This window comes from Vulpes lagopus, chromosome 4 (genome assembly GCF_018345385.1).
Source record: "Vulpes lagopus strain Blue_001 chromosome 4, ASM1834538v1, whole genome shotgun sequence".
Lineage (NCBI taxonomy): Eukaryota > Metazoa > Chordata > Mammalia > Carnivora > Canidae > Vulpes > Vulpes lagopus.
Window position 1 is genome coordinate 119,247,803 of NC_054827.1, and position 25,008 is coordinate 119,272,810.

The window sequence follows — 25,008 nt, forward strand, 5'->3', positions numbered from 1 at the left end:
GGACTCCGGCGCGAGGCACTACACAACAGCTGCTCCCGGGAGAACCAGCAGAAAAGCCCGCTCCACAGACCGAGAGACTAGGGCCGGGCCGGCCGGCCGCTCCGCACAGCTGCCCGGGGCCAGGGGCGCCCATCGATGCGCTCCGCCGCTCGGCTCCCCAGGCCTGGTCCCTGCCCGCTCGCGCCCCTTCCCCCTCCCGGCCGCTTCCCACTTCCAAGATGGCCGCGGGTGGAGCCGACCAGGTACGGAGGCCCCTGGCGGGTGTCCCCGGGGCCGGGCGGACCCGGAGTTGCCCTCCGGCCTCCCCTCGCGGCTCCACTGGGCCCTCGGGAGAGGAAAGGGGCGGCAACGGCGCTCCGGAACCCGCGGGCGGCGGGCGAGCGGCTGAGGAGCGGCAGGCAGCAGGGAGAACGTCGAGCACGAGCAGCGGTGGCGGCGGCGCGGGCGGGGGGCGGCGGCCGGGCGGAAGAGCGGTGGCCGCCGGCAGGGGGCGGGGCGGGGGCGGGGCGCGCGGGGCGGGGCGGCGGCCGGGCGGAAGAGCGGCGGCCGCCGGCAGGGGGCGGGGCGGGGGCGGGGCGCGCGGGGCGGGGCGGCGGCCGGGCGGAAGAGCGGCGGCCGCCGGCAGGGGGCGGGGCGGGGGCGGGGCGCGCGGGGCGGGGCGGCGGCCGGGCGGAAGAGCGGCGGCCGCCGGCAGGGGGCGGGGCGGGGGCGGGGCGCGCGGGGCGGGGCGGCGGCCGGGCGGAAGAGCGGCGGCCGCCGGCAGGGGGCGGGGCGGGGCGGGGCGCGCGGGGCGGGGCGGCGGCCGGGCGGAAGAGCGGCGGCCGCCGGCAGGGGGCGGGGCGGGGGCGGGGCGCGCGGGGCGGGGCGGCGGCCGGGCGGAAGAGCGGCGGCCGCCGGCAGGGGGCGGGGCGAGCCATGGGGCGGGGCGGGGCGAGGGCGCGGGGCGGGGCGGGGCGAGGGCGCGGGGCGGGGCGAGGCGAGGGCGCGCGCCGCTGTTGGCCGCGGGCGGCTCGCGCGCACCTGCCCGCCCGGCCCACCGCCTGCGGCGCGCCCCGCGTCCTCGTCGCGCAAGTTGCGGGTCCCGGGGGCCTGGGCTGCGCGCCCGCCGGCCCCGGGGATGGCGTCGGAGCCGCGCTGACTCCGGTACTGGGGGCGTCTGGCGGGGGCCGGGAGGGAGGGAAGCAGGGGGGCCGGTGCCACCTGCTGCTGCGTCGGCGGGAGTGGGAGCGGGAGGCGGGCCGGGCCGGGCCGGGGCGCGCGGGCTCGGGCCCGGCTGGGCGACCCTTCGCCGCGCGACCGCCGCTTCCCCGCCCCGCCCCGCCCCGCCCCGGGGGAGCGCGTGGGGCCCGGTGACCTCGCGGGGCCCGGGGGCGCGTGGCTTGCCGGCCCTCGGATTGGCGCGCGCTGACACGCTCCTTTTCCGGAACTTGACGAAAAGTTTTGTGCTGCGATGCGCCGGGCTCCCGGCCGGAGAGGGGCTGGCCCGGGGCGCGCCGCCCCGCCGCCCCCTCTACCCTCGAGGTCTCTGACCGCATCCTTGGGGGCCCAGAGCCCCCCCGCCCGGGAGACCCCTCCACTTTGGGACCCTTACCCCCGGGATCCTCTCCACCCCGCGATCCTGCCCATCATCCCGGGCGGGCCCCGACCCCTGGCCCCTCCCACCTCGGGAACCATCCAGACCAGGGACCCCTGCGCTTGGGGGCAGCCGGCGTCTGGGGCCCTCGACTCCCCTCCCCCTCGGAGCGCCCGACCTCGGTTCTTGGAACCGCTGCTAGACCACAGAACCCCCAGATTCTCAGACTCCCTGTCCCCGGGCCAGGGACTCCGCTGGCCTCAGAGAGCCCCTCGCCCCGGCGCAGAGGTGCAGAGGTGCAGGAGAGGCTGGAGAGACGGGGCCTGGGGGTCCTTCCCGCGGGGCGGGGAACGGGGCGCTGAGCTGGTGTGTCGGGAGCTGGTGTGTCGGGGCGCGCCACCGGCCGCCCTCCCTGGGCCCCGAGCTGCCAGGAGGAAGCTGCGGGGGTGAGGCCATGATGTGGAAGCCTCAGGAAGCAGGAGGCCTGTCCCCGCGGGCTCCGGACCCCGCTGGGGCAGTGGGCATTTAGGGGCTGGAGCCCTACCCGGCCAAAAATACCCCACTTTTTTTGCCTTGAAATTGTACAGCACCATTTCTGGGTAATGGAATTGAAAGCTTTGCTTTGGAAAGTTCTATGGCAGGAGGCTCCTGGGCATGACGTATTTTATGTACTGAGGCTACTTGAGGAGGGTTGCCTCTTTAGGACCCTGTCAGCAAGGCTATTAGCACCTTGCTGTTGTCTTGACTTCCTTTATTTTTTATTTTTTAAAAAAATTTATTTATTTGAGAGGGAGAGAGCGCGCCATAACATGAGCAGGGGAAGGGGTGGAGGGAAAGAGAATCTCAAACAGGTTCCCTACTGAGTGTGGAGCCTCAGGCTTAATATCAGGACCTGGAGATTATGACCTGAGCCAAAACTAAGAGTCAGGTGCTCAAACAGCTGAGCCACCCAGACCCCCTCCCTCTACAGGTAGGTTGCATCTGCACACCACTAGGTGCTTTGCCTGGACTTGGCTAGTCCTACAGCAGTCCTGGAACACTGCCTCTTGCCCAGTTTATGTGGCCAGTACCAGCCCCTGCCTCAGGTTTGGGTATGACTTCTTCCCACTTCTTAACCCCCTGCAGGGCCTGGGTTGCCCCTCACCTGCCCACCCCCCAGGCTGTCTTTGTTGTATATATTTGATCCCTGTAGACTGTGGGCTCCACCTGATGCCTAGCCCTAATGAGAACTTGTCTCATTAGCGTTACTGAGCAAATGAAACATTGGGAAACGTTAAAGGAGGTAAAGTAACTGGTCCAGGGTTACCCGACTGGCGAGAGGCATGGGTGAGATTCAGACTGTACCAGGTCACTGGGCGAGGTTCAGCTCACCTTACTGCCCTCCGTGGTCCCAGCAGGTTCCTGCCCAGCGCTTTGCTTCATGCTGAGCTGGGCTGGCTTCCTGCTTGTGAAACAGTTTCCATAATGCGCCCCCAGCCCATCCTCTCACACCAGCATTGGCACTGCCTTGCCTGGCCTCTGGATCCAGCCATTCCTCTCCATCCCTCCATCATCCCTCCCACCAGCTGCCCTACTCCCCTCTGTCCAGTGGGCGAAGTTCTTTCATGCCTACACATCCTCTCACTGGTGCTCTGCTGAAGTCCTCTCTGACAGAGAGGACCTGCCTATCAGAGTGGCTGGTTTTAGAATCTGTCTGCCCTGTCGGTCAAAGCTTCTGACCATCATGTCCCCAGCCTTAACACAGGGGATGCCTGCCCAGTATATTGTGGGTGCTCGTGGAGCTTGGGACCTTGCAGAAGATTTTCCATCAAAATAGGCATTTATACATAATATGTAAAAGAAGATTTTAGGCAAATGGAGTGCATGTTATCTGTTAATGTTTGTTTTAGGGTGGTTATGAAATCTCTAGGACCTGAATTGCTAAGAATTTCTAGACTGCCAAGCTGCCAGAACCTCAGGTAGATCAGCTGGGCTAATCACCTCATTTTACAGATGGGAAATTGAGGCCCAGAGCTTAGTGCCACAGAGCCTGTGTGAGGAGAGATGTTAGTGACAGGAAGAAACCATGCAGTGAGGCTGGCAGACACGAAGTGGCTGAGTCTGGCTTTGTTTATGCAAATGAGTTGCTAAAATAGTGGGCCTGAGCTGGCTGGCCCTATCTAGGGCCCAGGAAGAAGTAACACCAGCCAACATCTTCTGAGGCTTAACTCATGGCAGGCATGATTCTAAAGACTTTATTTGCCTGAGGAGATAGGGTCTATTCTTGTTTCCATTTTACTCCAGGGATATTTGGGCATATGAGTTAAACTAGTCCAAGGTCACACAACTTGTAAGTGGAGGAACTAGGATTTGAACCCAGTCTACCTCCAGAACCTGTATTATTTTTCCCCCTTGTGTATCTCATTTTTAAAAACCTTTTCCCTGAACTCTAACTTACAGAGAAGTGTAAAAATTGTTAGACATTTAGCTTATTGATGATCACAAGTTAGACTCTGTATTCTTAAGCATTCCAGCAAGCTGATGTGGGCTTTGATGGTGTGAACCCAGTTCCTGTTGCTGTGTGACCTTAGGTGATTTACTTGGCCTCAGTTTCTTCAGTGAGCTTGTGATGAGTAGAGCATGTGATAGCACGTAGCAGGTTTGGTGCATGGTGAATGTTTGACAAATGGTTTTCTCTTATTAATAATTAAGACTATAAGTTGTGCTGGTTTTGTTACATGGTCTGAGTATCTTCTTCATCTGTCAGTTGCCTGTCAGTTACTTTTTAGATACTTATGATGAGTCACTTTGGTAGGTCACTATATGCAGCTGAAACATTATGGGTTTGTGCCCTCCCACCCCCCCACCCCCCCCCACCCCCCCCCCCCCCCCCCCCCCCCCCTGGTGCATTGAAAGTCCTTAATTTAAAATGTCCCAGCTGTGCCTTTTTTTTTTTTTTTTTTTAACATAACCGCTCATGGGTGTGAAGGTCACATTTCCTCCTTAAGATTGTGAAGGAGCGGGGATCCCTTGGTGGCTCAGCGAGGGATCCCTGGGTGGCTCAGCGGTTTGGCACCTGCCTTTGGCCTGGGGAGTGATCCTGGAGTCCCGGGATCGAGTCCTGTGTCGGGCTTCCTGAATGGAGCCTGCTTCTCCCTCTGCCTGTGTGTGTCTCTGCCTCTCTCTCTCTCTCTCTCTCTCTCTCATGAATAAATAAAATCTTAAAAAAAAATCAAATTACCTTTATGGTTGGCCTTTCCATTCTGCATAATGCAAATTGACCCATTCTTCTAAGCCTCTTGCTCATGCCGCAGTGGGAAGAGCAAGGACTTCTGAGTCCTCTCCAGGTTGGCCCTAGCGCAGCTGCTTCATTGCACGCACTTTTTGGGCCTTGTTTCCTTGTCTGTGAGGTGGTGATGATGGTATCTTGAGCTCTGGGGGTTGTGAAGGTTACAAAGATGATGGGTGTGAACTTTGAACACCATGCCCAACATATAATGCACACTTGGTGAGCAGAGGCAGCTGCCCACATTAATTGCTAATGCCGAGGTACCTGAGTTCCAGAACATCCTATGCCTTTCTTTTCAGGGTCCTTTTTGTCTAAGCCACCACATTAAACAGAGAAAGAGACTCAGAGTGGTTGGTGCTTGTGGGGGCCCTGTGTGGAGCAGGCTAATTCACTTGGGAGGTGCCACATAGATCAGGGGGTGTTCCTTGGTGGTAGAACCTCATATAACTTGTTTTTTCTGACTGGTTCTGTTCTCAGGGGTCAAGGTGAAGGCCTGGGAGGCCGCCAGAATTCTCCCCAGGAAGCATGAGGGACCCCAAGGGGCCTTAGGCAGAGTGACATGGGTGTTGGAGAGAGAACAGGTGGGGCCTTGCCCGTACGATTTGGGCAGGTCACTGCGTCTGGCTCAGCCTGGGTTTGGTCCCATCTGGAAATGGCAGAAGACAGTCTGCTTTTTCACAGGAGGAAGGAGGATTTAGGGAGGTTCTGGATGTCTGCATTGGGGCTGCAAAGGAGCAGAGCTGACTGAGGGGCCTTGGAGTCAGGTAAAAGTGGAGTCCTTGGGTAAGCCATGGGCCTCAGTTTCCTTCTCTGTGCAATGGGGATAATACCTAGCACATAGGGCTGTGATGTCTATGAAGCAGAATGACATGTCGGGAGCTTAGAACAGTGTTTGGTACTCATTAAATTGTAATTTTATGTTGATGCTCTGATGTTGTTAGGTGTTGCAGCCCTGGTCTGCCCTCTTGAAAATTTGGCTCTGTGACAGATGTGTTCTGAGGCCGTGGATGACAGAAAGGAGCAGTGTCTGTCTTCTTTTTTCTTTTATCTTTATTTTATTTTATTTATTTATTTATTTATTCATGAGAGACACAGAAGACAGAGACATACATGCAGTGAGAAGCGGGCTCCCTGTAGGGAGCCTGATGTGAGACTCGATTCCAGGATCCTGGGATCACAACCTGAGCCAAAGGCAGATGCTCAGCTGCTGAGCCACCAAGGCATCCCAGGCATCCCCAGTGTCTGTCTTCTTTTAAGTTTAAGGGTCTAGAGGGGATGCCTGGGTGGCTCAGTCATTGAAGCATCCAACTCTTGGTTTTGGCTCAGGTCATGGTCTCAGGCCCGTGGGATCAAGCCCCACATTGGGTTCCAGGCTGAGTGGGGAGTCTGCATGAGATTCTCTCTCCCTGCATTTGCATGCACTTTCTGTCTCTCTCTAAAATAAATAAGTAAATCTATAAAAATAAAGATTAAGGGTATGGAAATCAGTGGGTGGAGCTGATGGCACGCTTGTCGGCAAAGGCAAGTGCACCGTCTGTGGAGGATCGGGAGAGCTTCGGTGTCCCTGGTGCTAACTGGGGTGTGACGAAGCAGCCCTCTGCAGCATCGAGAGGGGAGCCCACACAGGGAGGGCTATAGGGAACAGATGCCTGTGGACAGGGAGCAGCCACAGGAAGACGAGTGCCCACGGCTGTCTGCATGGATGGGCAGCATTATTGCTCCTTGAAGCCACCAATGAGTGAAGGTTTTCCTGCTGGGGACATAACTAAATCATTTGGGTTCGGCCTCATGAACTGTTTGTTTATGAAGACTTGATCAAGATCTCATCCCACTGCTTTCTAAAGAGAAGAAAATTAAGCTGTTGTTCAAGATGGAATTGTTTCCATTGGCTCATTCAGAGTCGCTGGCAGAGCTGCTGTCGGCTTTGTGACTTATCTTGAAGTCCTAGCCCTGGTGGGGTGAGGGGTGTTCCAGTCTCTTGGGGCACTTACCCCCTTTATTTGCTGCAGAATGAGGTTTTGTGACTGGCAAGTAAAATGCAGATTGTCTTGCTGTCTGTAGTGAAAACAGCTTCCCTCATATCTGTACCTGATGTCTCGTATGTCTTTCCTTGTCTGGGAGGTGGTTGCTGGTCATCCTTACGCTTGGATCGTGTGCCTTGAGTGGCTGGCTGCCTGGGCCTGGAGGTACTGGAGGGCCTGTGGGGGCTGCTCTGGCCACTGCTATGGGTGGTTGGCCTCAGCTTCGGGAGGCAAGTGTAGAGGGAGGAAGTCTCTTTTACTTTCCTGGACTGTTGTGCATGGACCGTTCCCCACCGAGTACTGCGGTGGCCAACACGCCACAGGCTGGTCATCCTGGACTTGCTGCCAGGAACCTAATGGGAGGAAGTTTCTTCTTCTCATTACCCCCACTGCTCACCTTGTTCCTGAAGCATAATCCACCTGCAGCTAATGTGTCTTGAACGGACTGTCCCCGAAACCTGCCCTCTTAGAACATGGTTGTTAGTAATAATTAACTCAGCAAACAGATTTTTAAATCCTTAATCCACGCCAGGCATTTGGCCAGGCAGTGGTGTCTGGAACCTGTTAGCCTGGTGCCTGCCCGAAGCTTTGAAACCAGCAGAGAGACAGGGGAGCAGCTGCACAGTCATTTTAGGGGTGTGGCCAAAGGGAGCCCACGAGGAGGAGGACCTGCACCTTCCTGGGAGCGTAGGGGAAGGCTTCTCAGAGGAGGTGGCCTCCGGGGTGTGCCCATGCTGCCAGACACCCAGGGGCGCTGATGTCCCAGCCTGGGGAGAGCACCCAGGCCGTGGGGTTTTGAGAGAGGCGAGGGTGGCAGCATGAGGCTGCTGAGGCTGGCGAGGCTGGGTCTGGGAGGGCCCTGTGCCAGCTCAGGGAATTTAGGCTGATCCTGTCTTTAGAAAACGTGTGACTTGGAAGCAGGCCATCTGCAGCTGGCCTCCTGGCAAGTTTCCAGAGTCCACCCTGCTGCCTCTCTGAGAAGCGAGTGCTTTGTGTGTTCAGCCTCCCCCTTCGGGGCACTGTCGAGGGCAGGTGGTCGGGAGTGTGGGTTCTGCTTTCATAGGACTGGTGGCCCCAGATGGAAGGGTTTGAGGACAGGTGGCTATGGGCCTTGCAGGCTTTGCTTTGAGAGTATGTTGCAAGCAGAAGTATGTTTTTGCTTTTAGTTTTTTTTTCCCCCCGAAGGCTCACACCTTGTTTGTGGGGTTTAAGGAACTTCCGTTGACTTGGAATGAGCAGAGACCTCAGAGGTCATTCACTTTCTCCCTAGAAGAGGCCCTTGTGCTGTTGTCCCGGCCCCCAGCACAGAGGAGAGAGAGGAATGGAGAAGAGGCCACCGCCCAGTGGCTTTTACCACCCGGTGGCTTTGGACTTTGTCAGACCTGCTTCACCGTCCTTGTGCTCTCATTGTGACGATGCAGAGAAAGGGTCCTTGGGTTCCCTCAACACTCATGTTTTGTGTTCCTGTGTCTTCTAGTATTGGAACTTCAGTTTATTTTTTTTCAGTTTATTTTTTTATTTACTTTTATTTATTTTTTTAAAGAACTTCAGTTTAAATGCATTGTTTGCAGGTGCATCAGCTCTTTGTGTGGCTGAAGTAAAGGAAATTCACATTATTGGGCACATGCTATGGTCCGATGTGGGGTCCGATGTGCCAAGCCTTCTCATTTCATGTATCCTCAGACCAGCTGTGAGTTTTGTGGTGTTGCCCACTTGACTGCTGGCCAGGAGGGAAGTTGAGGCTCAGGAAGGTTAGACTTCTCTCCATGGTAAGTGGCAGAGCCAGAATGTCAGCTGGGCAGGTCACTTGGCTTTCAGCTCTGTTTGCTGTGAGGATTTCCTTTTGTGTTTCTGGCTTTTTGCCAGTTTGACCTGTCAGCCTATTGATGGTATTTTGAAAATTTTTTTTTTAAGATTTTATTTATTCATTTGACAGAGCACAAGCAGGGGGAGCGGGAGAAGGGAGAAGCAGGCTGTGTTGAGCAAGGAGCCTGATGTGGGGCTCCATCCCAGGACCCTGGGATCATGACCTGAGCCGAAGACAGATGCTTATTTGACTGAACCACCCAGGTGGCCCCGCCTCCCCCTTTTTAGTGTTTTGAGAATTCCAATAACTCTTGACATTGCAAAAGATTAGCTCTTCACTATGTGCTAGAAACGTTTCTTACTGTATTTTCCTTTGAATTAAAAAAAATGTAGAACTTTCAAGTGTGTGTATAGTTGAATCTCCCTGTGTCTTCCTGTTGTGAATCCTGTTTTTGCACAGCATGGTTGAGTTCAGGGACTTCCTAGGGCAGGGTCTTGGAAATAGTTGGCCATAGCTTTGCCTGGGGGAGCTTATGGCTAAGGACTCAGGATAGGGGCTCCAGCCCAGGAAATTGAGCACAGTGTGAACTGTGACACTGAAAATGTGTTCATGGGTGGAGGTGATGGCCAGACTCTTTCGGGGGAGTTTTTGCTCAGTAGGTTAGAAAAGTACTTGATGGAATACATTTATAATTTAGTTTTTGTATTAAATCATAATTTAAAAAAATACTAATTTTGTGTTTCATTTTGATGTACAATGTGGTTCTGCCTTCTAAGAAAAATTGATAATCAGTACATCATCATGATTAAATAATCCTTCCTTAATCTCTGGGTCATATTTCACGTTTTTATATATAGTTCTATTTCTGAATTCTGCATTTTGATTTATTCATATTTTTGTTTCTGCTCTACTGTTGCACTGTCTGGTTCATTTCTTTGGTTTTTCCCTCCCCTGTTCTGCTTTTAATTAATTTGCTTTTGCTGTGTTGACGTATAGAAGGGCCAGGCTTCCTGAAGGGGAGCAGGAAGGCTCAGGGACACCCAAAAGGGAGTGGCTTTCATTGTTCCCATTGTGCTTCAAAACCTTCACCCACCATCTCTTTGATGATGGCAGCTACCAATAGACCACCTGCTGCGGGGGGGGGGGGCTGTGCCTTGGGGATGCTTTTCTCATGGTACGTGACTTAATTCACCTCAGCCAGTCAGCACAGCTGTGATTAGAGCCCAGGAAAAGGCCCATTAGCACCCAAGAAAGTGGAACACCTGGGTGGCTCCGTGGGTTCAGCGTCCTACTCTTGATCTCGGCTCAGGTCTTGATCTCAGGGTCGTGAGATCAAGCCCTACATTGGAGTCCATGCTGAGCGTGGAGCTTACTTAAAAAACAACCCAAGAAAGTACTGTTCTTTCTGTTGTTCTAAACCACAGATCAGAGTTCAGTAACCACACCGAGTTTCTTTAATTTTGACATTTTAAAGGATGAGGAGAGATGGTAGCGTAACCTATGTGAGGGTTCTCAGTCTGCTAGGGGTTGTGTTGCCCAGGCTTGTGCGCCTCCTATCCCATCCTTCGCACCCCAGTCTTTTTTTTTTTTTTTTAAGATTTTATTCATTTATTCATGAGAGAGACAGAGAGAGAGAGAGAGAGAGGCAGAGACACAGGCAGAGGGAGAAGCAGGCTGCACGCAGGGAACCCGATGTGGAACTCCATCCTGGGACTCCAGGATCATGCCCGGGGCTGAAGGCAGGTGCTAAACTGCTAGGCCACCCAGGGGACCCCCACACCCAGTCTTAGGCCAGAGAACCACCGGCAGATGTGTGTCACTGACAGCTTTGACTTTTGTCACTCAAGTCTTTATTGTAGGTTTATGGTTTTATTTTTCCTTGATTATCTGTTGTCCTCGAGCCAGCCTTCTACCTGGGTTTTTATAACTGTACATTAAGCTATTCATCCAGTAGGTATGGCCTGTTTTGGGCTCTGTCCCATAGATCCCAGCCCTGCTGCTAAATAATAATATGATTTGGGCCCATTTCTTAACCTCTCTGAGGCTTGGTTTCCTCCATGGTGATGGGGATGATATACCCTACCTTGTGGACGTGAGTCAGGTGATGAAAACACTGTGAGGGGCCGTGGCTGACTTGGATGCGGTTGGGGTCATCTCATGGCACATAGCCTACACAGTCCTGTTGTTCCCTGTTGTGGTGATGACATCTTGATTTTTCTGTCTTGGAACAAGTAGAACTTGATTTACGTATGGGTTATGAATTCATGTACTTTTGACAGAGGTACTCCGTCATTTATTTTGGGCATGGAACCCAACGAGGGGCTCAAACTCACATCTATGAGATCAAGACGTGAGCTGAGATCTGAGATCTAGAATTGGCTGCTCCAACTGAGCCACCCAGGCGCCCCTTCTGTTTATCATTTTTTCAAAAAACATGAAAAACAACCCTTTCTTGCCTGGCCCGGTCCTCACACCCCCTGTGCTGGCCTAGGAGTCAGATATGTGACTGGTGGGATGCTGGTGATAACGAGCAAGGGGACTGTTTAAGTATTTTTACCCTAGCTATAGCCTTCGTTTGGGTTATTGTCCTATTATTTTATATTATGGTAATATATGCTAAAATGCTAGGTTTTGGTCCTGAATTAAAACTTGGATATGTAGGACTTTTTTCAGGGATTCCTCCCTAAGAAGAGCTGTGTCAAATATTAGAATATTAGACCTGTGTCTTAGGCTTTTATAGATATTGTCTTAATTTCCATTTTTGTGTTTTTGCTTCCTAGTTCCTCCTTGGACCAAGATGACTGATGGAAACCTCTCCACCTCTACAAATGGCGTAGCCTTGATGGGCATTCTGGATGATCGGCCAGGAGACCACATTCAGAACCTGCAACACTTGAATCTCAAGGCACCCAGATCCCTCTCATTGCCAGAGTCTGGGCCCAAGTTGAAACTTGGTCCTTTGGAAGATCGGCACAGCCTTAAGTCTGTGGACTCGGGCATTCCTACCCTAGAGATCAGTAACCCAGAACCCGTTCCCTGCAGTGTGGTCCACGTGAAGAGGAAGCCATCGGAGTCGGAGATCGTCCCTGAGCGGGCTTGCCAGAGCGCATGCCCGCTACCATCCTACACACCACCGGCTCCCAGCAGCACCGAGTGGGAGCAGAGTGTGCGGAAGTCATCCACGTTCCCCAGGACAGGCTATGACACGGTGAAGCTCTATAGCCCCACCTCGAAAGCCCTGAACCGCAGCGACGATGTCTCCGTCTGCAGCGTGTCTAGTCTTGGCACAGAGCTGTCAACCACGCTGTCTGTCAGCAATGAGGACATTTTGGACCTGGTGGTCACAAGCAGCTCCAGTGCCATCGTGACCCTGGAGAGTGATGATGACCCTCAGTTTACTGATGTCACCTTGAGCTCCGGCAAGGAAACCCGGGAGCTGCGCCAGCAGGACTGTGCTGATGGAACTGAGGATGGGAGTAAACTGAAAATTTTGGGGCCACTTAGTAGCTTCTTTACCAGGTAACACTGTCTTTGTCTCTACAAGAGCTAAGTTCTCCAGACCAGCTGCTTGTGCCCATCCAAAATGTGCTGTGTGTGTCCTGGCTTGCTGAGCAGGCCCTGGGTCATTCAGGCTATTGGGTCTTCCTCCCATAGCCCAGAGTCCTGTGCGGTTGTGTGTAGGACTAGTCTGTCAGAGGTTCTGCTGTTTGAGCCCTTGCTGCCAGCTGTCCTCTCTGTGTCCTTCCCTGGCTGACTCTCACACTTTGTTGTCACTCCCAGGCCTCTGACCTGCTGTGGCTGAGGGTGACCCACAGGTGGCTCGTGTTAACAGATCAGCAGCCTTACTTTGTCACCCTTGTCCTCTGAAGGGCCCTTTATGATAATCAGTTGGGTTTCCTGGGCCAAGTGGAGGTTTAGTAACCCATGTTTCCACCTCTGGCCCCCACTGGCATAACCCAGGGCTAGTGTTTCCAGGCAGCCTTGGTCTCTGTGCCTCCACAGGGCTGGTGTCCTTGTTCTGGACCTGGCGCTTCTGTCACTGCATGGCATCCTCTGCTTTCCCACCTGTGTTGGGACCAGGCCACTAAGGTGCCAGAGCAGGGCCTGTGGGGTCCCTGCGTCTCACTTCAAGTCCTTGGGGACAGCTCCCCTGGAACCTGCCTCTTACTTGGGCTCCCATGTTTTTGTTCAGCAGCTGTGTGTGTGTTCCCTGGTCTGCTCTTGGCAGGTAATATGGGAATAGTAAGAGCAGAGAAGTGATTATAGGTAATCACTCTGGGTGGGGCCAGGGGTTGGCGGTGGTGGCCAGGGACACATCAGTCAGTCATATAAGCCACTATGGCCCTGAAGCTGGGCAGTGCTGTGAGGAAGGGCACAGGGGCTGTGAGAGGGTGGGTGGGAGAGTGGCAACCTGTTCCTAGCTACTCATTGGGGGGCCCATTTCTGTAGTTCACTCCAGCTGCCCCTTGCATGTGTGTGCTATAGCAAAGCCCATGTAGGTCTGCATGTTCCTTTTTTAAAAAACATTTATTTATTTGAGAGCACATGAGTGAGGAGAGGGGCAGAGAGAGGGACAAGGAGAATCTCAAGCAGACTCCCCATTGATCATGGATCCTGACCCGGGGCTTGAACCCACGACCCTGAGGTGAAATAAAGAGTCAGATGCTTAACCGACTGAGTGACCCAGGTGCCCCTGGGTATCCCTTTGAAGTGGTGTGCTCTGCTGGCTGGGGTTGGCTGGAGACTTCTGTCACTGTGGGCATGAATGTGAACTCAACACTGCCCCAGCTGCTTCATCATCTGAATGTGGAGATCATGTTGAGTAAACCTAAGACCAGTCTTGAGGGAGAAGATCCCCAGTGCAGGCTCTGGTTTGGAGGGCGCCTCTTCTCTCATGTGTAGACAGGCAAGCATCCAGCCACCACCCTAGTCCTAGAACTCCATCACCCAGGACCACTTCAGTGGGAGGAACCCAGGAACTTTGGGGAGACAGTCACTGTCCCCTCTGAGGCCAAGCCCTCAAATAGGTTGCTGTGGTTCCAGTTTGTGTGGCTGAGCTGTTCTCTTGACTCAGATCAGTGTCTGCAGGTTTTCAGAACTACGTGGGGGTTCTTGGCAAATTTGGAAATGTGATTCAAAATGAGGGTGGCTGGGAAGCAGCCTGGAGGTGAGGGCTGAGATTCATCTTGAACAGAGCTGCACCTGCGTCCTAGCTGTGTGACCTTGAATACATTACTTCACTCTCTGAGTGAGTTCTCTCTAAAATCGCATAAGTGCCCAGCACAGGTGCTTGTTATGTTATTGATAAAGGTCCTCTTATGAGCCCTACTTCGTGTGGTGGTCACGGGGAGCAGTGGCTCACATGTGTGAAACGGGATCGACCCACCCAGAGTCAGCTCTCTGGGATCTGTCACTTGTGATCACCATGGCTGTGCTTTTCTTTGTCAGCTGCCTTGTCTCACTGTGTTAGAGCTTTGATAGGAAACACCGTCAGTTACCGTGGATTGTTGCTAAAGCTACTGTTTTTTTCAGATTGAAGTGTTGCTGACATGCAGTATCATGCTAGTTTCAGGTCTTGCACAGAGTGACTGAACATTTACGTCCATGACTCAGTGATCCCAGAGATGAATCCAGTGCCGTCTGTCCCGTACAGAGGTGTTTCTGTCATTGACTACATTACATCCCTGTGTTGTCCACTGTATCCTTTGGTATTATTTATTTTTGTATCTGGAAGTTTGTGCCTTGTCTGTTTTGTACCTCTTCTTCCTCTTCCTCACCAGATTGCTCTTTGTATCTGAGTCTGGTTCTGTGTTGTTTGGTTTTTTAGGGTCTGCATATAACTGAAATTATGTACGGGAAAGCTGCTATTTCTTGAAAATCTTTCATAGCTTTGTGCTGCAGAAATTAAATGTCTCCTCTCTGTTTTATTCTTTGGTTCTTGTCTCCTTACCCCTTTTATAAAACATTTTTCAAACATGTATTTATTTATTTAAATAATCTCCATACCCAACTTGGGGCTCGAACTCCTGACCTCAAGATCAACAGCTGCTTACCCCACCAGCTGAGCCAGCCAGACACCCCCTGCCTTGCCCTTTTGATGGCTGTGACATTGTTGTGAACAACTATTAAGTATTTTGGGGAAGCAGGTGCAATATTAATGACAAATGCATCAAAATATATGATCTTATGGGCTGAGCCTAGTGAGTTTTTCATCCTAGAGTCTTAAAGTGTGAAAGTTTCAATGTGAGAGGAGAGTTTCAATCTAGAATTCCTTTGAGGAAGAAAAGGGGTCTGTGCCAGAAATGTTTGGAACCCACTAAACATTTTACAGGAGAATTACAGAGGGGGCCTGGTACGTACACAGCAATCCTTACGTAGTAAGGATTGAGTTTTGTTGAGGGCAGGGTTGGGGCTAGAGCTGGGCCTTTGGGGTTTCCAGCCAGGGCTTCTGAGTCTTTCTGTTTCTCCATTTTATCTCCTGCACCCAGGTGACATTCTTTACCCTAGTGCCCATCTGTTCTCATTGTCCTCACAGAGCCAATTTCTAGGAAATTGTAGGAGGAAGTGTGGGTGGGACTGTGGAAGGCTCATCTCGGAGAACAGGGCTCAGAGGAAGGGGTCATGGAACTTGTGGCCTGAGGGGGCAGACTGGTTGGTGGCCATGACTGCTTGATGAAGGTGGCCCAGAGAAGTGACAGGGTGGCAGGCTGGGCCTGACCACTGCCTTGAGAAAGCTGCAGACTCAGCATTCTCTGTCCCTTTTCTCTGTTCTTCCTGCAGGCTGTTGGAAGCCCCTGTGCTGCAGCTCCCACCTTGAGCTGAGACATAGTCCTGGTGGGGGAGATGGAGCAGACACGGGGGGTGGGGGTGGTGTGAGGGCTGTCCTAGAGGTGTGAGCATGTGAGGGTGCCAATGTTGAGTGCTGCTTCAGGAGTCAAACTGGCTAGATTCAGTGTGAGCTCTCCCACTTACAAGCTGTGTAACCTCGGGCAAGTTAGTTCATTCTTCTCTGAGCCTTAAATGGAGCATAAGACTGCCTAAGGTTAGAGATCAAGTAGGTAAAGAAAGCATCTAGCACATTGCCTGGTAAGTAGTAGCAATCTGTGATTCTAATGTCAATGTCATTTCTGAGAAACACAGTTTTGTGAAATTTTCTCTAGTTCTTCTGATACGGTACTGACTTTAATCAAAAGTTGTTGAAAAAGTTAAGTCAGGATTTCTGCACTGTTGATGTTTTGGGATGGATGAATCTTTGTCGTGGGGGCCGTTCTGTGCATTGAAGGCTGTCTAGCTGCCTCCCTGGCCTGTAGCCACTAGTTGCCAGGACCACTTCCCAGTTATGCAGCAAGGCATCACCTTATATCCTGGGAAGGGAGGGGTTGGAAGAGTGGACAAAATCACCCAGCCTTTGAGAACCACCCTGCTGGTAGGTTGTAAATGTTGGTGTTTGTTTCCTTGAAGAAAATTTACTAATGTAATTTGAGTAGGATCCTCCTCTTGTTTGGAGGGAGCAACTGTGTTTAAGGGATTCTATGCCTCCTGTGTAGTTTTATTTTATTATTTTATTTATTATTATTTTTAAAGATTAATTTATTTGTTTATTCATGAGACACAGAGAGGCAGAGGGAGAAGCAGACTCCCTGCAGGGAGCCTGATGTGGGACTTGATCTCAGGACCCCGGAATCACAACCTGAGCCACCCAGGTGCCCCTACTATTACTATTTTATTTTATTTTTAATTTTTTAAAAATTTTTATTTATTTATGATAGTCACAGAGAGAGAGAGAGAGAGAGAGAGGCAGAGACATAGGCAGAGGGAGAAGCAGGCTCCATGCACCGGGAGCCCGATGTGGGACTCGATCCCGGGTCTCCAGGATCACGCCCTGGGCCAAAGGCAGGCGCCAAACCGCTGAGCCACCCAGGGATCCCCTACTATTACTATTTTAAAGATTTTATTTATTAAAGGGAGAGAGCAGGAGCAGGGGAAGGGGCAGAGGGAGAGGGAGGAGCAGACTCACCATCAGGGAACCCGATGCAGGCCTCCATCCCAGGACCCTGGGATCATGACCTGAGCGGAAGACAGATGTTTCACCGACTGAGCCACCCAGGTGCCTCTCCCATGTAGTTTTTTTTTTTTTTTTTTTAAAGTACACATTTGGATGTGAATACGGAAATTTTCTTTCCTTTTTTTTTATTTTAAATTTTTTTTATTATTATTTATTTATGATAGTCACAGAGAGAGAGAGAGAGGCAGAGACATAGGCAGAGGGAGAAGCAGGCTCCATGCACCGGGAGCCTGACGTGGGATTCGATCCCGGGTCTCCAGGATCGCGCCCTGGGCCAAAGGCAGGCACCGAGCCGCTGTGCCACCCAGGGATCCCTCCCATGTAGTTTTAACAGTATTTGTGTAGATACCTGGACAGCAAAGACAAGGGGGATGCAGTAATACACATGTTTCTCATAGGATATAGATCGTTTCTGTGAAGGTGAGGATTTAAGGCCGCTAACCTGCACTGGCCTGGAAGGTAATAATCAGCTTTGACCACTTACCGCTGCTTTGGCGGCCCTTTATGCAGCTCTCAGCAGAGATGGTCTGGGTGTTCTTGCTGAACAGCGATGCTTGCACTGCAGTGGAAGAATGAGAAGGGGCTTGTGGAGGGAAGCTGAGGGAAAGGGAGCAGCTTGCCGGAGGCTAGGAGGTGTGGTGCCCCTGTGTTCAAAGATCTGTGATGATGCACTTTTCTGGTGTGCTTCCCCACCTGGTGGAGAGCCCCTTGGGTCACAGTCTGCATCTGACTTACCCCAGCAGAGGTGACCTACATGTAACACAGGCGAGGAGTGTGCTGGGGGACCTGGAACTGCTCAGACCCAGGTTCAAACCATTTTTTACCTGTGTGACCTCAAGAACTCCCCCAACTTTTGTGATTCCCCCTGTGTACTGGGTGGTGGGGGCTCACTGTGCCTCTTGTAAAGAGTGGATAGAGTCTTTTTTTTTTTTTAAGATTTTATTTATTTATTCATGAGAGACACAGGCAGAGGGAGAAGTAGGCTCCATGCAGAGAGCCTGATGTGGGACTTGATCTCGGTACTCCAGGATCACGCCCTGGGCCGAAGGCAGGTGCTCAATCGCTGAGCCACCCAGGGATCCCCTGATAGAGTCTTAAATGAGACAGTGTGTAGAAGAAGCTCTGGGCAGAGCATAACTCCTGTGTGCAGCTTAGGTTTCTGGCCCTGCTCTCTGCTTCTGTTGGGGATTCATATATGATCCCACTGTTTTTAGGGGTCTGCAATAAGGATGTGAGACCACTGGTTTAAAAATAGTAAACCTTTATGGTGTTTTGACTTGGTGTTAATGTGTTTGATTAAAATTTTAGCCCCTGTACCGTTCTAGGTTTTGGGGATTTGATAACTTGGAAAGTGACATGAGCAGTGCTGAGGAAGAAATGTGTTCCTTGCTTGCCTTTTTTTTTAAGAAACTGTTTTTTTTCCTTTTTTTTTGAGAGAGAGAGTGAGAAAGGTAGAGGTGGGACTCAGGCAGAGGGCAGTAAGAGAGAGAGAGAATCTTAGGCTCCAGACCCAGCTCAGAGCCCAACACGGGTTTCCTTCCATCTTACAACCCTAAGATCATGACCTGAGCCGAAACCAAGAGTCAGACACTTGACCAGCTGAGCCCCCCCAGGAATCCCCTCCTTGCTTTCTTTTTAGAGAGGTGAGTTTGTTTACTAACAGGGCAGATATACGTCAGGGACATTCTCTAGCTGGTGCCCCTGGCACAGGGAGTCACAGGCAGTGTCCCATGCTTGCCAGGTATCACTCTTAGCCCGTGGACATGGTTTCCTTGCTTGATCTTCAGCGACCTGACCATAGGAGAGAGTATGGTGTGGTAGGTAGATTCTGTGGGCTTGTTTCTCCTCCAGGCCACCAGCCAAAGGGCACTTTCCTTCCCATGGTAGCTGGAGACTTAAAATTGTGTGTTTTCAGAGTCTCTTGGAGGTGGGGTTCTGGGTAGGAATTGGCTGCCATCAAATTCTCCCTTGATAAGAGGCTTGAGGCAGAACTAGGAGGAGACCGTGACGATTCCCCCTTTATACTGATTTCTCCTGTCCAGCAATGGTGTGGTTCAGCCCCATGTTTATTCACTGACTGTTGAGGGGCACCCACAGTGGAGGAGGAGGCCGTGGCAGTGGCTTTCCAATCCTGCCATGTTCTGGAATTCCCTAGTTCTAGTGGCAGCTCTGATGCAGCAGCTGCCTGGGTGTGTCAATGCTGTCTTGTGTGGGGAGCTGTGCTTGGGGCCCAGTTGAGAGCAAATGACTTCAGCCCTTATAAAGATTTTGAAATCCTCTAAGTCCTTGAGTTATATCCTTTCTGCTTAAATGTTTTTGAGTGGTTTCTGTAACCTGCACTGAAAGCTGATGAGTTTGGGTAAGTTCTGTAATTTTTACTCATAGGTTTAGAGACTGAGGCAGGGGGTGAGAAGTAGCCTGTGGGGGATACAGCCATGGCACAGGGTGTAGGTCTGTGAACTTAGCTTTCTCATCTGGAAAATAGAAATAAGTTCACTGTCAAAGGGAGGAAGTGTATGTGGATGTGAAGCACCAAGCATGTAGGAGGCATACCAGTGTCTGTGTTATTTCTTTTTGCCTGACTCTGGTTTTCCATATGTGTGTATGCACATGCATACCTGTGCACACATGTGTACGCACACTACCATACCCAGGAAGAGCCCTGGTTGGTGTTCACTGGATCTAGCTATTTGCTGGTGTGTGGTCTTGGGTCAGCTTAGTGTCCTTGTTTGCAGAATGTGCTGAGGGCACCTCCCTTTCAGAGCTGTGAAAAGGAAAAGGAGCGGTGTGATCCAGGTGCTGAGCTATGTATGAGTGCCAGGCAACGAGGGAAGGAGGAGATAGGAGGCCTCCGTGGAAGGCCCTGTGTAGTGTGATGACGGTCTGAAGAGAGACATGAACACAGCCCCAAGTCCCTGGGGAAGTCTAGAAAGAAATTCAGGGGCTGAGAGGACAATGGGCCTTTGAAAATGTCTTCTGTGTGCACAAGGTGGAGATAGTGACCTTAGGCAGAAGGATCAACATGTGTAAAGTTATAGAAGCAGGAGAAAGCACAGCATTTCTGGGAAAGCGCCATGGCCTGAAGTCCTCAGGATGGAGAACAGGGGTAGGAGAGGTGACCAGACAGGTATGGAGAGTCCAGATTGGGCAGGGCTTGTAAGACCACTTGTAGACCCCAAACTCAAAGCATGTAAGAGCCAGACAGTAACATAAAGTTCTGCACAGGTGTTCCCTGGGGAGGGGGGCTCTGTGATGCTCCTGGGGTGGCCAGTAGCTGCCTCACGGCTCCCGGGCACCATCTCCCCACTGGACATAGACTGATGTGCTCAACTCCAAAGTCCCCACTCCTTTTACAAAAGACACTACACTACCTCTTTTTAAACATTTATTCTTATTTTCAAATAATCTGTACTCCCAGTGTGGGCTCAGATTCACCTCCCTGAGATCAAGAGTTGCATGGTCTACCTATTGAGCCAACCAGGTTCCCCCTATGCTGCCTCTTGTGACATGTGTGCTGTCATCACATGTTGGTTGCAGGGGTACCTGGGACTGGGAGAGCAAGAGGAGCTGAGCTGCAGCCAGGTGCAGTGCAGGCTCTGTGGGTGTGTCACTAGAGAGAGCAGGCAGGTTCACTGCACAGGGACAGGCAGCAGAGACCTCTGCTGGGAGGTCAGCTCTGTGAGTCCCCCTCAGGGCACGGAAATTCCTTCGTGGGAAAAGGGCTTGGTGTATGAGCAGGATGAGGATGCTTTCCCTCTCACCGTGTGGGATTCCCGGAGTGAGCCTGGGGTCAGCTCTGAGGCCTAAGGCCTTCCTAGGCTGGCTTTTGGGGAGGGCGGAGCAGAATCAGGGGCAGGCCTGGGTGGCCATGAACATGAGAGAAGCAGAGAAGATTTAATAAGGATACTAGGAGGGTGGTTGCTGTTATACTAACCATACATCCATGAGGTGTCTCGATTATTCAGAGTGTTGACCTTTGTGTTTTGAATGTTTTTGCCAGCACTCGCATAGCCTGGGTCCTCTGGCCCTGTTTGGATCAATGTACTTCCAGGGTTTCAGCTCCTCTTGGAGTGGAACTCCACTTGAAGTGGGACTTCATGCACCAGGTAGACTTGTAGCAACTCAACGCCTTGATTATGGAATGCGTGCCTTTCTTTTCCAACCGCTGACAACCACCAAGCTGCCACCAACCATTGTCTTGGCACCTGGGAGGTCATGGGTGCTCTGACTCCAGGTGAACCTCATTTTGATGTAGTTCTTCCAGTTTGGGGAGGGTGCAGTGAGTGGTGTTGCCCTGCAAATGTACCGAGCAGGAGCCATAGGCGGCCAGCTGTCCACATGGGACACCTGCTGCTGCAGGAACTGTTGGGAGAGCCAGTCTGGCAGCAGGATGGCTGTGCTTAGAACCGCCGAGTTCAGGGGTATGCTGCACTGCCTGCCTGTGTTTTGCTGTGCTTCGCTTGTTTCCTTTTGGCAGCAAATCACAAACACAGGTTCTCAAGTGCCTGCAGTGTGCCAGGCATTGTGCTGGGCCCTTAAATATGTTTCTCATCATGCATTTTTTCAAGAAATATTTCCTGAGCATCTGCCATTTGCCAAGGCATGGTTCTAGGTGTTTAGAATTTGTCTGTGGACAAGACAAAGGCCCTTGTCCTTGAGGACCATCTAGTCTAGTGGGAGGAGGCAGCTAATACCCATAGTAAGTAAATGGAGAACAGATGTTGGCAGATCAGCACCATGGGGAAAATGAGGCAGAGAGGCAGGAGGAGAGATTGGCTAGGCTGGGCTATACAACAGGCTGGTCAGCGGGGCCCCCAAAGTGGGGCCTGCCAGGTGCTGGAGCAAGAGAGACTGAAGCAGAGATGAAGGGCTGGGGAAGTTGACCCAGCAGACCCCTGGCAGAGCAGAGACAGGCAGGGAAGGGCCCAGGTAGGCCTGCTGAGTAGAGGGCAGTGCAGAGGCCATGTGCCAGACCAAGTGAGCCATGTGCCGGGGGAGTGGAGATGAGGACACAGGAGCAGGTCCTGTGCTGGCCTGTGGGCCATGGTAGGGCTGCCTTTGGCTCAGAGTGGGGAGAGCAGCTGCAGACCTGACCACAGGAGTCATACTAGTCATCTATGAGTTTATGTAGACAGTTTATGTAGTTTATGTAGATATGTATATCTATGTATGTGGTGCATGACAAGTAACCAAATAGTGGATTAAAACAACATCAGAGGCTTGTGGTCACACTGCTGGGTTCTCTCTTGAGCTCTTGCAAGGACGGAACCAAGGCACTGGCCAGCTAATGGGGTCTAGAGGCTTGAGTAAGAAGCTGTCAGCTTCCAGCTCAGTCGATTGTTGGCAGAGGTTTGAGGACTGAGCCCTTGGTTCCTTGATGCCCATCAGGTGGGGGCTGCTTGTAGCTCCTTCCTGTGTGCCCCCTCAGTCTCCAGAGCCAGCAGTGGAGAGTTCCCCTTGTGTAGAGTCCTTCTCACACTTTGAGCCTCTTTTGCCAGGGAGGGCCCCAGTTGGCTTTTAAGGGCTCACTGATTAGGTAAGGCCAACCAAGAATAATCTCCCTTTCCTGAAGTGATCTGTCCCACACGACATAACCTGACATGGGAGCGACTGTCTCTATGTAGTCATAGTTTATACCCAAATTCAAGGGAGGCTGGAGAAGTAGGGGGCCAGGTTGGTATACTGGAAGCTGGAGAGGGGATGAGGTGGGGAACAGCATGGGGTTTGAGAAAGAGCAAGAGGAGGGAAGTTGCTAACAGCAAAGACAGATGTGGTGACAGCTGGAGGAAGAAGTGGCATGAGATTTTTTTTTTTCAAGACTGGAGAAATAGGTGTTTTGTTCACCTGGAAAAATAATAGAAGCAAACATAACTAGAGAGAGGAGGACTTAACGGAGCGTGTCCTTCAGTGGCATCTGAAGGCATGGGATCTGATGCTCACGTGGACAAACTGGCTTTAGCTGTGTGGAATCCTCCAGACTAAGAAGCGGTAAAGCAGAGGATGTGGGTGCAGAGGCTGGAGGACAGATGTGGCCATGAGGTCTGTGGGAGTCCTCACTTTCTTTTATTTAGTGCAGGTGGACTGCTTTGTTATTTTTTAGTGCCATGTCATTATTTTTCTGTGTGTGCGAATATAGATTTTTAGTTTCAACATATTTCCCTTTCTAATAGACTTTTTAAGAGCAATTTTATATCACAGAGAAATTAAGCAGAAAGTGTAGGGTTAACGGCATCTGGCTGGCTAAGTTTGTAGGGCATGCGACTTCATCTCAGGGCCTCAGGGCCGTTAGTTCAAGCCCCATGCTGGGTGTGGAGCCTACGTTGAAAAAAAAAAAAGAGAGAGAGAAAGTGCAGAGTTCCCATAGAATCCCCAGCTGCCAGTAGAGGTACAGCCTCCCCCATATCAACATCTTTACCAGAGACGTACCTCTTACAGTCACTGGACCTGCCCTGACACGTCATCATCATCCAGAGTCCACGCTTCACATCTGGGTCACTTGGTGTTGTGTATTCTGTGCATAATGATACGGATCCATCGTTACAGTATCAAACAGAGGAGCCTCACTGCCCTGGACAGCCTCCCTGCTCTACTTGTTCCTCCCTCCCTCCCCACACACCCCTGGCAACCACTGATTTTCCTGCCTCCATAGTTTTGTCTTCTCCAGAATGTCATGTAGCTGGAATCCTAACAGCGCAGCCTCTTAGATTGGCTTCTTTCACTTAGTAATGTTCATTTAAGGTTTTTCCCTGTCTTTTCATGCCTTGATGTAGCTCATTTCTTCTTAGCACCAAATAATACTTCATTGTCTGGAACAGACCATTTATTTTTCCATTCATTTACTGAAGGACATCCTGGTTGCTTCCAAGATTTAGCAATTAGGAATAAAGTGGCTGTAAATACTCGTGTGCGGGTTTTTGTGTCGACAAGTTTTCAACTCCTTTGGGTAAACACCAAGGAGTCTGATTGCTGGATCAAATCTAAGAGTGTGTTTAATTTCAGAAGAAACTGCCAAACTGCTTGTAGAGCAGCCATCCTATTTTGCATTCCCACCCACAGTGAGTGAGAGTTCCTGCTGCTCCAGGAAGTGCGTTTTCTTGTGAAGTAGGGAGCAGGGTCCTCTGCTGATGGTGAGGCTGGGGATGGGCCCATGGGGTACAGGAGGGGAGGTATGATGAAGGAAGAGATGTGAAAGTGGCTGTAGGGGGAATAGGATGGGGAAGTGTGATTGCAGGAGTGCAGGGGGGCAGGATCTGGCTCTGTGGTTAGACAGCAGGCAGTGTGCCTGTTGGGGGTACCTGTGTTGGGCACAGGCATGTGGGGGGGGCATGGTGGTAATTGTATTGAGTAGGGTGAAATGAGGGGAGGCAGTGTGAGGGAGTGTGTCAGAGTGTCACCTGGCCTGGGGGATGTCAGGAGGGTGAGTGGCCGCAGAAGGAGGATGGACCAGTGGGGACCTTGGTGGGTGGAGGAATTGGAAGAACAAGTTGGGAAGATCCAGGCCTGAGGGTAGTGGGATGCCTTCATTGTGTGGATTAATGGGCTTAGGTCACACAGCTAGTTGGCAGTGGATCTTGGAGGGTCAGCTGCCACCTTGGCCCCTGCCCTGGTCTGACAGCAAAGCTCTACCCTGGGCAGTCATGTGCTGTTCCCGCTGCATCTGGTGAATCCTCCAGGGAGGGTTGAAGAAAGGAGGCCAAAGCGCCTTCATTCTCCCCCTTTCTGGTGCTGGAGCAGGGGGAAGCAGTGTTGTTAATGACGGGTGCTACTTCCCATTTAGAACGGCACAGTGTCCTGAGGGAGAGTTTGGCATGGGGTGCCCTGCTGTGGGCACTGTGCCTTGGAGTGGACACACCTCATGTGATCCTCTGGAGAGGCCCGGGCCAGGATGGCAAGAGGGGAAGGAAATGCCAAGAGGAAATGTCCAGGAGGAACATGGACCATCATCATGTTGGGTGTGGGCCACCACTTCCTCTTCTTCAGCCTTTGGCCTTCTCCAGGGGCCTCTGTCCTCACTCCAGCTGGCTGCTCGGGTCGATGTTCCTTTGACATTTCCCACCTGACACCAGCCCCGACAGCATCCCTGCCTCAGGCTTTGCCTGTAGACTAGGGAGGGGGCAGCTTTCCCATGCAGGACCACCTTCTCCATGCTCCTCTTAGGATCTGCATCCTTGTGTCATTTCTGCAGATGCTTAACCATGGTCAGGTTCCCTCCAGCCTCTATGTGAGGACCAGCCTCACATGCCTTCTGTGTGCCCCAATGTGCCCTGTTCACAT

The 25,008-nt window shown here is 52.0% G+C and overlaps 1 protein-coding gene across 5 annotated transcripts in view; it reads left to right on the top strand.

The window, feature by feature from the left end:
• TBC1D14 (TBC1 domain family member 14) overlaps positions 1–25,008 on the top strand; it is a 106,632-nt gene continuing 81,624 nt past the window's right edge. For 3 of the 5 annotated variants that reach the window (XM_041751837.1, XM_041751839.1, XM_041751838.1), the window contains exons 1-2: positions 1,011–1,143; positions 11,450–12,188. In XM_041751837.1, the coding sequence (XP_041607771.1) occupies positions 11,467–12,188 (722 nt within the window). In that variant the 5' untranslated portion in view covers positions 1,011–1,143; positions 11,450–11,466. Of the gene's footprint in view, positions 243–981; positions 1,144–11,449; positions 12,189–25,008 lie in introns of those variants that run through there. The other 2 variants (XM_041751840.1, XM_041751841.1) reach the window with 2 other exon arrangements.